The sequence below is a fragment of the Protobothrops mucrosquamatus genome, unplaced genomic scaffold (genome assembly GCF_001527695.2).
Source record: "Protobothrops mucrosquamatus isolate PMUCROS unplaced genomic scaffold, P.Mucros_1.0 scaffold6, whole genome shotgun sequence".
NCBI classification, from domain to species: domain Eukaryota; kingdom Metazoa; phylum Chordata; class Lepidosauria; order Squamata; family Viperidae; genus Protobothrops; species Protobothrops mucrosquamatus.
In genome coordinates, this window is record NW_015386393.1 from 4,650,322 (window position 1) to 4,661,867 (window position 11,546).

The window sequence follows — 11,546 nt, forward strand, 5'->3', positions numbered from 1 at the left end:
TCATTTTTAATGCCCATTAAACCATTTTAATGTCTTTGTCCAATTGTGTTTTGTTTTTGGAAAATATTCTTTTTTTGTTTTGTTTTGGAGTTTGTATTTTAACTTTTTGAATAAAAATAAAAAGTTGGAGTAAAGAAGTAGCCTTTGATTCATTTATATGTCCTATTTCTAAACCTCCCAGCCCCTTCATAGTTGTATTCTAATATTCTAGTAAACTAGTATTCCTTGTTGTGCTTCTTGCCTGGACTACCTCAAAGGGCTAACATAAATGGTACACAAGAAATAATTGTGTGCTCCTTCTGCCCACAGCCTTCTCTGGCTGTTGTAATCTAATGACCATCTTGCAGTGTTTCTCAACCTTGACAATTTTAAGGCATGTGGACTTCAACTCCCAGAATTCCACAGCCAGCAATGCTGGCTGTGGAATTCTGGGAGTTGAAGTCCACATGCCTTAAAATTGTCAAGGTTGAGAAACACTGACTGATTCTGGAGCTTTGCAGGTCAGCGATCTCTTCAAAAGTTGGAAAGTTTAACACCAGTTGTCTCCAAAGGCTGTAACTGGTATTCAAATTGAATTTCTTTTTTGCTATCAATTTTCCCAGAGTTTAATCATTTTAAATGATTACATTAATTAAAGATTTATTCACAAAATGTGGAAATGGGTCAGCCATGTTACTTGAAAATGTGATATGGGAACTGTATCCTGTTTGAAGGCTTCTGTTCTCTTTAAATTAATCTTTATTTAATTTTATTTACATATAGTGAAGAGAATATAAAATCAGAGTAATTATCTAGGAACTTGGATGGGGTAATAGACAATCATTACATCTTTGTTGCAAATAATCACTGTATTTAATAATGTAATGATTAATGTAATAATCTAAAATCTACTGGATGAAAGTCATCTTTTGCATTCCTGTGATATTGTCATTTTTTACTGTTCAACTGTTTTATTGGAATAATTTTTCAACCAATTTGACATTCTGTGAAAACAATCCAATCCCTTCTGATTTCTCAAGGATTTCCAGCTCTATAAAAACCGTCAACTCTGTAAGCTCTAAAGAGCCGTTTAAGTTTTTTTAAAAAATATTTAAGGCCAGTTTTTAATCTAATATAGTAGCTTCAGTTGTGCTTTTTCCTGTTTCAATTTTAAGAATCATTCTAAAACAACAGCTTTATAAGACAACTGCATACAATAAGACATGGTTATTTTAGCAAACCAAGGGTTTTTATGACCATCTCTCCAGCTGATGAATTGGTTTTTATTGAATTGGATGGAATTCCGTTTGATAATTGCAATTAAATATATGATTTGTTTTAAAATTTGACTGGCACATTTGTTTTTAATCCAAAATTACATTTTTGAGGAACTGCATGCCTCTCAGAGCTAGCTGATTGAAGCGGCTTCTAAGACCTGTATATAAATTAATACAAATTTTACACAAGGTTACCGACACAAATGGGGCCTTACATAGCTGCCCCCAAATCCTTCCCAGCATGACCCTCAGATTTTCCCACCCATTTGCGTTTTCCCCAGAAAGCAATGCTGTTCCATACCTTGGCCATGAGAACAAGGAGTGAAGACAACTCCTACAAACACTGTCAAATAGAAGAACAAGTTCATTGTCATTTTTTTCAGCCTGGAAGCCTTGTGTGGAGTATAATCATGTATTCCTTGCCTGGGCACCTTTGTTACTACTACTTTAGAAGGAGGGGATGGTTTATTTTCCTTGCAACTTGGAGTATGGACTTGGAACCAGAGGGCACTTGATAATGACTCCTCATTAAGGCTTTATGAAACTGATACCAAGCTGCCGTGCCTTGATATGAGAAAAATGTATTACCAGTTAGAATTAGATCAATGGAAAGGCATGTGACACCTGGGGATGGCAGAACATCCAGAGTGGCTTAAACATCAGGAGACAAATGAGAAAAAACAACCGAGGTGTCAGAGATTAAAAATATGCTGATTGAGCCATCAAGGATAATTTTTTATTTGGAGAAAGGTCTGAAGGGAGGGGGGACAGTATATTAAGACTTCCTATGCAAAATCAAATCAGATCTTCCTTGCGTATATGCAGAGGGCATTTCCTTAATATCAAGAGGAGAAATGATAAAATTCTTGGAAATAATAATAATGATGATGATGATGTTAGAAGGGACCCTGGAGGTCATCTAGTCCAACCCCCTGCTCAGGCAGGAAACCCTATACCATTTCAGACAAATGGCTGTCCAGTCTCTTCTTAAAAACTTCCAGTGATGGAGCATGCACAGCTTCTGGAGGCAGGTAGTTCCACTGATTAATTTTGTCAGAAAATTTCTCCTTAATTCTAGGTTGCTTCTCTCCTTGATTAGTTTCCATCCGTTGCTTCTTGTCCTGCCTTCAGGTGCTTTGGAGACTAGCTTGACTCCCTCTTCTTTGTGGCAGCCCCTGAGATACTGGAACACTGCTATCATGTCCCCCCTCGTCCTTCTCTTCATTAAACTAGACATACCCAATTCCAGCAGCCGTTCCTTATATGCTTTGGCCTCCAGTCCCCTAATCATCTTTGTTGCTCTTCTCTGTACTCTTTCTAGAGTCTCAACATCTTTTTTACATCGTGGTGACCAAAACTGGATGCAGTATTCCAAGTGTTGCCTTACCAAGGCATTGTAGAGTGGTATTAATACTTCACGTGATCTTGATTCTATCCCTCTGTTAATGCAGCCTAGCACTCTGCTGGCTCATATTTAAGTGATTGTATAAGCATGTCAAAGGATAAATTAAAGAAGAATGTCATTTTATTAGAGGGAAAGAAGCTGAAATTTCTTTTCTTAGTGGTGTTCAGACCAGTAGCCTTTCCATTATGGTTGTAAGTTGAGGACTACCTGTTGTAAACTGTCTAGAGTTTTGGTGTTAAGGTGGGTGACCATACAGATATTTCAGGTACATTAGTTTCTTTTTACATTTAAAAGAGCCTGGAAAACAAAGACTTCTGAAAATATAAAACTGAATCTGAAAAACAGGATATTCATAATCAAGGAAATGAAAACGTAAAAGCCCAGTTCCTCATTGCAGTGAAGTCTGGTTGTTGCAGGAAAATGTGAAGAAAATATAATTTGCATGAACGCTTGTAGTTTTGAAATTCTGAAAGGTAGCAAAAACATCCAATGAATGCAGAAGATGAACAGGAGAAAGTCCTCTATTTTCCTTCATTTCTCATTCTCCCCCCCTCCCCCCCCAAGGATCAGCCAGAGGCAACACAGGGACTGAAAAGTGGATTTGCTATAGCTGTATTTGACCTGTGATGTTTTTCAACTTTACAGGAGACAAGGAAGCTTCAAATTTAATGAAGAAATTAAACTAATGGGGTCAAAAGACAGACTGAATCAGTTTGGCAGTTCTTGGTGCTTTAAAATCTAACAGTCATTGAACATTCTGATGCTATTTCAAGTAACATGGGCCAGATTATAGTATATCCTAAGGCAGACATGTCAAACACAAGGCCCGGGAGCTGGATGCGGCCCGCGAAGTGGTTTCATATAGCCCGCGAAGCCATCCTGGAAACAGTGAGGGAACAGCCCCCGCTGCCTTGGCCCTGGTTCAGGCCGGCCGGGAGCCAATGTACAATTTTGTGGTGGCCATCTTGGCACTTGCCCCGGTGGACCATGCCTTGGCACTTGCCCCGGTCCCACCCCCTTCTGCCAGAGACCCTCAGATCTGTCCCACTCCTGCCAGGCCCCCATAGGCACCCTTGATGCGAATGATATAGAACTGGCCACGCCCACCCAGTAGGGCACACCCACTCCATCCACGCCCACCCAGTAGGCTGCACCCACTCTGGCCACACCCACTCAGCTCCCCCAGGGCAACCGCAATGCTGATGCGGCCCTCAGTGAAATTGAGTTTGACACCCCTGTCCTAAGGGGTAAGCAACTTTGACTCTTTTATGACTCGTGGACTTCAACTCCCAGAATTCCTGAGCCAGCATGGCTGGCTCAGGAATTCTGGGAGTTGAAGTCCACGAGTCATAAAAGAGCCAAGGTTGCCTACCCCTGTACCTAAATCATATTTCTCAACCTCAGCAACTTTAAGATGTATGGACTTCAACTCCCAGAATTCCTTGGCCAATCTTGCCTGGGGAACTACTGTCCTAAATTATTCTATTTTGGCTCCTCCCCAACATTTTAGACCACACTCCTCAAACTTCCAGAGTTCCATTCCAACTTCCCCTTTATCTCTCAGACTCCACCCCTTAGGCCTCTCAATCTGTTCCAGCGTCTCTTACTCAGTCCCAAACAGAAACAGCAATTATTCTTTAGAACAAACTGTCCATACTTCTGTTTTTAGTTTCTTTCATCAGGTACCTCCCACTGAAGCAAATCCAATTTACTATCTTTCTCCTCGCCTGTTAAAAAATAAAATGCAGTCCTCAGAAGCATTATAGGTCAAAGGGTGCAGTTAATTAATTACTTGTACTTTAGGCAGGATTGGACATGGTCAGTGACACACTGTCATCATTAGACTGGAAAAGAATGAATTTTGTTGTGCATTAACTTTGCCACACTTTTGTGCAAAAATATAAATAAATAGAGCCAGTTTAGTCTAATGGTTAGGCACCAAGCTAGAATCCAGAATGTGAGTTCTAATCCTGCCTTAGGCATGAAAACCAGCTGGGTGACCTTGGGCCAATTACTCTCTCAGCCCAACTGACCACACAGGGTTGTTGTTGTGGGAAAAATAGGAAGAAGACGTATTATGTGTGTTTGATGCCTTGTGTTATTTATAAAAATAAGAAATGTGGGATATATATAAAAAATCTAACCCCCCAATATATATTAAAGTTTTAAACATTAGCAGTTTTGCTACTCAATCTCAGGAACACAAGTTCAGATTGTTCAGGGCACCACCAATATGAGAATTGGGTTGTGACAGGGGCATTAAAAATCAAGATGGTGGCTTTGATCGTATGGTTGCAGCAGCCATCTTGAATTTTTCTGTCTCACACACATAAGGGGTTAGACACATTGCTTTCTCTTATTTTATTTTCCCCACCGAGCTCTTCCCTTACTTCAAAATTGTCTGGTTGTGAGGGCTTAACTCAGGGCTCCAAATTAACGTCTGAACAAATAGATCAGATGCAGGAGGGCTTCTAACTTTGTTTGTTATAAATGGTCCATGAATGTCTGCATATCTGTACAGTGTGCACAAAGCAAACTTCGATGCATTTATCAACTAAATTATAGGCTACCAAACAACTTTGGATGGCTTTTCAAATTTAAAACAACAATAAATACAAAACACCTCTGACAGGCAAAAAAGGTTTTGCTCCATTCAAGGAGCAAAATCACCCCTCTAAATTCCCAAAACCTTCCATAATCCATCCATCCCACTCCAGGCCAGTGGGAAATTAATTTAGTTTATATCCTTCTTTGAAGAGTTTTATCAGCTCACATGTCATGGAGCTAAAGGCCATGTTTTCCATGCCCTGCTAACAGATGAAATCCACTGTGTTCCCATTAGTTTGATCTTGAAGATCTACTTTCACTGAAAGTACTGGATTTCTTCTGCCGACGGGGCACATTCCAATTTTGACTATATGCAGCAAAATGCACTTTGCCAAAGGTTAGGCAGTCTGCGTGTCAAGTTAAGGAATAAAACCGGCAGAAAGTGAAATTCGGCTCAAGAATCAGGTACCTCTCTATATGTGTGGAATTAGCCCATTTAAAGAACATACGATTTGCTTAGTAAAAATAAATTCAAACCCTACTAAAATGGTAAATTAACTCAGGGCTCCAAATTAATGTCTGAACAAATAGATCAATTGTAAGAAAACCCCTTCACAGCTTGTAATTGTAAGTGAAATTCCATCCCCTCAGGAACTGAGTTTAAAATAGATCAGACATGGATCTTAATTCCCTGATGTTTTGCCCCATGCCCAAGTAGATCTCAGGAGAAAATATTTATCTTTTGCAGTGGAACAGAAAAGTTTTGCTCTAAATTTGGAAGTTCAACTTCTAACCTAGTGTCTTATTCTTTGTGATAGGGGGAAATCCAATAAGCATTACTGAAATGGGATACCTTTGAAGAGATTCAGAAGCTTCAACTGGTGCAGACCACAGGTAGTAAAGGCTGTTGCTTATTTGGCACACATAACACCACTATCCGTGCACTGCATTGGTTGCCAATGTGCTTCTGGGTGTAATTCAAGGTGCCGGTTGTCACCTTTAAAGCCCTTCATAGTTTGGGATTGTGCTACTTGACGGGCATTCTCTCCCCCGTTGTTTCTGTTTATTTTTGCAATCACTGGATCAGTGGAATTAAGGAGAAACTTCCTGACAGAACAAGTAGTCAATGGAACAGCTTGCCTGTTGTGAGTGCTCCATCGCTGGTGGTTTTCAAAAAAAGATTTGATAACCATTTGTCCAGCATGGATTAAGGACTCTGCCTAGGATGGGGTTGGACTAGAAGACCTCCAAGGTCTCTTCCAACCCTATGACTCTTATGATTCACCGGAGACAGAAGTGGGCTTCATTTGTCTTGGTGCTTTGTAAGTTGTGCAAGGCTAGCCCACAGGATGAGAAAGAGCTCTTTTAAGGGCAGCTAATAAAAATAGCAACTAGTTTTCATGGGAAAAGGATTTTTTTCTCCTGCAAAACATTTCCATTATCAACATAATTCAAAGTCCTTAATAATGGCTGTGGCATCCCCCTTCCACCAAGCAGAGAAAAAGAAAAAGAAATAAATTAATGACTGACGCATGAAGGTTTCGTCCACACGGTCTCCTTCCAGCACTCTTATGGAAACCACAGACAACAAATGACACTGAGATGGCCAATAAAAGTGTGGGAGGCCAGCTGAGAGAAGTCCTGCTTCAGCTGAGGGTCTTCAGCTTGCTCAGACCGTCAGCGTACTGGAAATCAGCGCTGTTCTCATAATCGTACATGTCCAGCGCCACCTCGCAGCTCTCCCGGACTACCCGCTCTTCATCCTTGGCAAACGCCTCCAGGGTGGTCAGGCAGGACTCCTTAGCGATGGAGCCCAAAGCCTCAGCACACTCGTGGCGCACCATGGGGTTCTCTGCCACGTCCTCCAAGGACGCCGTCAGCTGTGGAATGCTGGCCTCCTGCTGCATCTGGCCCAGCACATAGGCAATCTCATGGCGGAAGAGGGCACTGCCGCACCGGAGGCCTGGAGAAAGAGAGAAGTCGCCTGGATTAAGAGGGGAGAAGAGAACCGGCCTGGTAGCATAAAGGTGGTGGAATCTGACACTGGAATGCAGAAGGGCTGTTTCCCAGGGAGGCAGATCAGCATTGAGTTCCATCTGATAGCTATGCAGCCTGTGTTTTGCTTCTTGAGCCTGGCAAGGTTGATGTCAGGCCCAAGGAACCAAGAATGCTTAATTGCTCAGAGTAGTTTCTTTATTGCTCTATTAATTTTAATATTATTTTAATCATTTTATTAATTACTAGCTGTACCCGGCCACGCGTTGCTGTGGCTCAGTCTGGTTAACCCAGTGTTTGTCAACCTTGGCAACTTTACGATGTGTGGACTTCAACTCCCAAAATTCTCCAGCTAGCAACGCTAGCTGGAGAATTCTGGGAGTTGAAGTCCACACATCGTAAAGCTGCCAAGGTTGACAAACACTGGGTTAAATGGAAAAGAAAGAAAAGAGAAAGCACACGTTTGTAATATGTTTAATTTCACAATGCTTGTGGGTATACAATATTTTTTGTTGTTCCATTGTCTGTGCAGATATAGAGACTGTCTGGTTTGCCGACTCTAGAACACACAACATATAATTTGTCCATGTGAGAAGCAATCCGTGTCTAGATCTAAACTGCACAATTCTAAAGATGGGCCCTGAGCTTTGTTGATGGTGATTGCAAACGCCAATCGAATTGGGAATTGCAATCTCTTAAATTGAAATGGCATATCCGTTGGAATCATAGGAATGCGAGGAATGAGGACATCTTCACCTTTGAAAGGTCCTGTCAAGATTGTTGCTTCTACGACGTTGCTCATTAAAGCATGTTTTAACCTGTCACAGGTGTGACATCTATATAATAGTAGGTATATAAAAACACGCATGTATTCGAATGCAACGTTGTGTCAAAATTTCAAAGCAATCGGTGAAGAACTTTCGGAGATTTAAGATTTTGAACAAACGAACATTTACATTTTTATTTATATAGATTTTAATATTAACAATAAATATGCTTGTCCACAGGAATCTTGCCAGACTTAAAGCCTACTTTGCATAGTCCTCGACTTCGTTTAGTGACTGTTCGAAGTTACAACGGCACTAAAAAAAAAAGTGATTTATGACCATAAATCCTCCACAGGTAGGATCATTGCAGCATCTCCATGGTCAAAATCTGGACACTTGGCAACCGGCTCATATTTGTGACGATTACAGTGTCCCGGGGTCACCTTTTGTGACCTTCTGATAAGCAAAGCCAATAGGGAAGCCAGATTCACCTTACAACTGTGTTACTAACTTAACAACTGCAGTAACTTGCTTACCAACGGTGGCAAGAAAGGTCATAAAATGGGGCAAAACTCATTTAACAATGGTCTCACTTAGCAATAGTAATTTTAGGCTCCATTGTGGTCATAAGTCGAGGACTGCCTGTATCAGATAAGTACTGTAAGGGCATGATCTCTTCTGGGCTTCTTTCTGCAAACCCAGAACTCAGTGTTGACCTGCCTCTCAGCTCCCTGGGGAAGAGCCCCTCCCTCCTGCATCCCAGCATCAAGATTCCACCACAATGGCTCAGGATTGGCTTTTCTGATGGCAGCGACTCAGGGATACAGGAAAAGAAAAACTTTCACGTGTTTATTTAGAGGCAGGCCCCTGGGTGCATATAACCAGTGACCTATCGTGGGGAATGTTCTTTCCTTGAAGGGAGAGGTGCTTCCTCACTCAGAAATCAAATCCACCTCTCCAACTGGGCAGAGGAAGGATCCCCACAGCTTCCATTTCATTAGCTGGGGTTGGATCCTCTCAGCTGGAGATATCAAGGACTGAACCCCAAGCCCACTAAACATAAACATCCTCTGCCAATGAATAATGGTACGGTGTTAGTTTTTAATTCCAAAGGTCGCACAGGTATAGATATATATCTAAGGAGGAAGTAAGTACTACGCATACAACCCCCTTTGACTATTTCTCAAATCTCCCATAGAAGGGTGATGGGCCAACTGCACTGAGCTTGAAAACCCGTGTCTGAGCCATGAATGGTGTACTGAGGAAGTCTTGAAGTATGTCCAGGTTTAGTCACTGAGTCATAGTCTCTTCCAAGACTATGGATTCCCAGGGGTTGTAGGGAGCCAAGTCTGCTGAGTGGGAATACCCCCAGGGGCTGCAGATAGGGTCAAGATGGATTTTTGAGGATGTTGGACAGAAGTGAAATTCCAAATAAAGAATCACATGTACACTTCCAAATAACTAAGCCTCTGCATGTTTACTCGGAATTAGGACCTGCTGAGTTCAGGGAGGTCTTACTCCAGATAACAGCAGAAAAGACCACTGGGCTGCCTAAAATAACTGCTACATAGAACAAACAGAGCTTCTTCAGAGTTGTACCTTGTCCCCTGCCAGAGAAGGGTAAAAAAAAAAAAATCCATTTGAGCAGACATGCTTCAATCTGCACAGCAAATGTGCTTTAAGGGAGGCTGCATTTAACTGCAAAAATTCCTGAAATTGGTCATAATTTGCAAATTACACGTACCGCTGTACATCAAACTATAACGAATTTTTAGTAGCATTAATTTCTTGTTCATTATTTGTATTTCAAATAAAATAGGTGAGGGGGAGAGAATAAAAATGGTTTGCCTGCTGTGGTTGGCACATCCTTAGACCATTTCCTCTCTTATGATTTAAAGCGTCTTCCTAACGTCACCCAGCCATCCTTGGAAAGATATAAAACCCATCCTCAATACTGTCATTTTGATACAATGTTGGTTCATTGACTCTAGAAGTTGCTTAGGCACTAGGGAAGAAATGCCCTAAGAAAGTGGTTTTATTATTATTATTATTATTATTATTATTATTATTATTATTATTATTATTATTACTTTAATTTATACCCCGCCCTTCTCCCGAGGGACTCAGTTTTCAAACTTTTTCCTTCGTTAGCCAAAACCACTTACCAGAAAGTCCTTTTTACCCAACATACATAAACACTTTAAGGCAGTGCTTCTCAACCTGTGGGGCCACAATGTCATCACAGGGGGTCTGCAAAGGCTTGACAAAATCTTATGGTTTAAAAATCTCGAGTTAAATCTTGGTGGTCTGTGGCCATGGTCCATGGTCACAAAAGGGGGTATTTAAAGGTGGTCTATGGTGAAGAAAAGGTTGAGAACCACTGCTTTAAGGAAATATTCCTGTTGTGATTGGGTCATGGGTTCATGTGTCATCACCCTAAGAAAAAGCCACTTTTATTTAGGTAATTTACACAAGTTTGGGAAGCACTACCCTAAGAGCTAGGTAATAGTAATAAAGTTGGAAGGGACCTTGGAGGTCATCGAGTCCAACCCCCTGCTCAGGCAGGAAACCCTACACCATTTCGGACAAATAGCTGTCCAGTCTCTTCTTAAAAATTTCCAGTGTTGGAGCATTCACCACTTCTGGAGGCAGGTTGTTCCACTGGTTAATTGTTCTAACTGTCAGGAAGTTTCTCCTTAGTTCTAGGTTGCTTCTCTCCTTGATTAATTTCCATCCATTGCTTCTTGTCTGCCTTCAGATGCTTTGGAAAATAGCTTGACTCCCTCTTCTTTGTGGCAGCCCCTGAGATATTGGAACACTGCTATCATGTCCCCACTCGTCCTTCTCTTCATTAAATTAGACATACCCAATTCCAGCAACCGTTCCTTGTAAGTTTTAGCCTCCAGTCCCCTAATCATCTTTGTTGCTCTTCTCTGTACTCTTAGATACATAATCTCCAACGTAAGTAACAATTTCACAAATGGCCCAGTATAATTAGGGGTATTCAGCATTTGATTCATTCATGATGCATATTGGAAAATGGATTCTACACTCCACCCTTTGAAGGAAAATCACAGCCTAGCAAAATTTTCTGCCCCAGATTCTTGATCCAGGCTTAGAAAGTCAGCTGCTTACCATCAGCAAGGGCCAGGACAGCAGTTTCTCCTCCCATGTTTCGTAACGCAAACATAGCTTGATAGCGCTCAAAGAGTGACCTTGACTCATCCAGCAGGGTGAGCCTCAACTTCCCCACATCCTTCTCCTCAGCAGGAGGTGCTGGATCCACAGAGCAGTAAGGGTTAACGGCAGAGTTTGTCTTGTGCTCCTGAAACCATTCCAGCCTCTTCACAGCCAGCTGACACGTCTCTGCTACCTACACAGGAGAGCAAATGGACAGATAAAGCTAGTTTTTGCCATGGTTTAGAAGTCTTCATGAGAAGACAAGGGCTAGGATGCCAATGGTAAAGGTTAAGGTTAAGGTTAATTTAATTTGTATACCGCCCTTCTCCCGTAGGACTCAGGGCGGTTCACAGCATATTAAAAACACAAATACAATATACAGGATACAAAAAAAAA

General features: G+C 41.4%; 1 protein-coding gene across 2 annotated transcripts in view; it reads right to left on the bottom strand.

Moving 5' to 3' along the window:
- Nucleotides 1-6,622: 6,622 nt before the first annotated feature.
- DOHH (deoxyhypusine hydroxylase) overlaps nucleotides 6,623-11,546 on the bottom strand; it is a 10,655-nt gene continuing 5,731 nt past the window's right edge. For both annotated transcript variants that reach the window (XM_015810016.1, XM_015810017.1), the window contains exons 4-5: nucleotides 11,106-11,343; nucleotides 6,623-7,171 (exon numbers count right to left, since the gene is read on the bottom strand). In XM_015810016.1, the coding sequence (XP_015665502.1) occupies nucleotides 6,855-7,171; nucleotides 11,106-11,343 (555 nt within the window). In that variant the 3' untranslated portion in view covers nucleotides 6,623-6,854. The remainder of the gene's footprint in view (nucleotides 7,172-11,105; nucleotides 11,344-11,546) is intronic.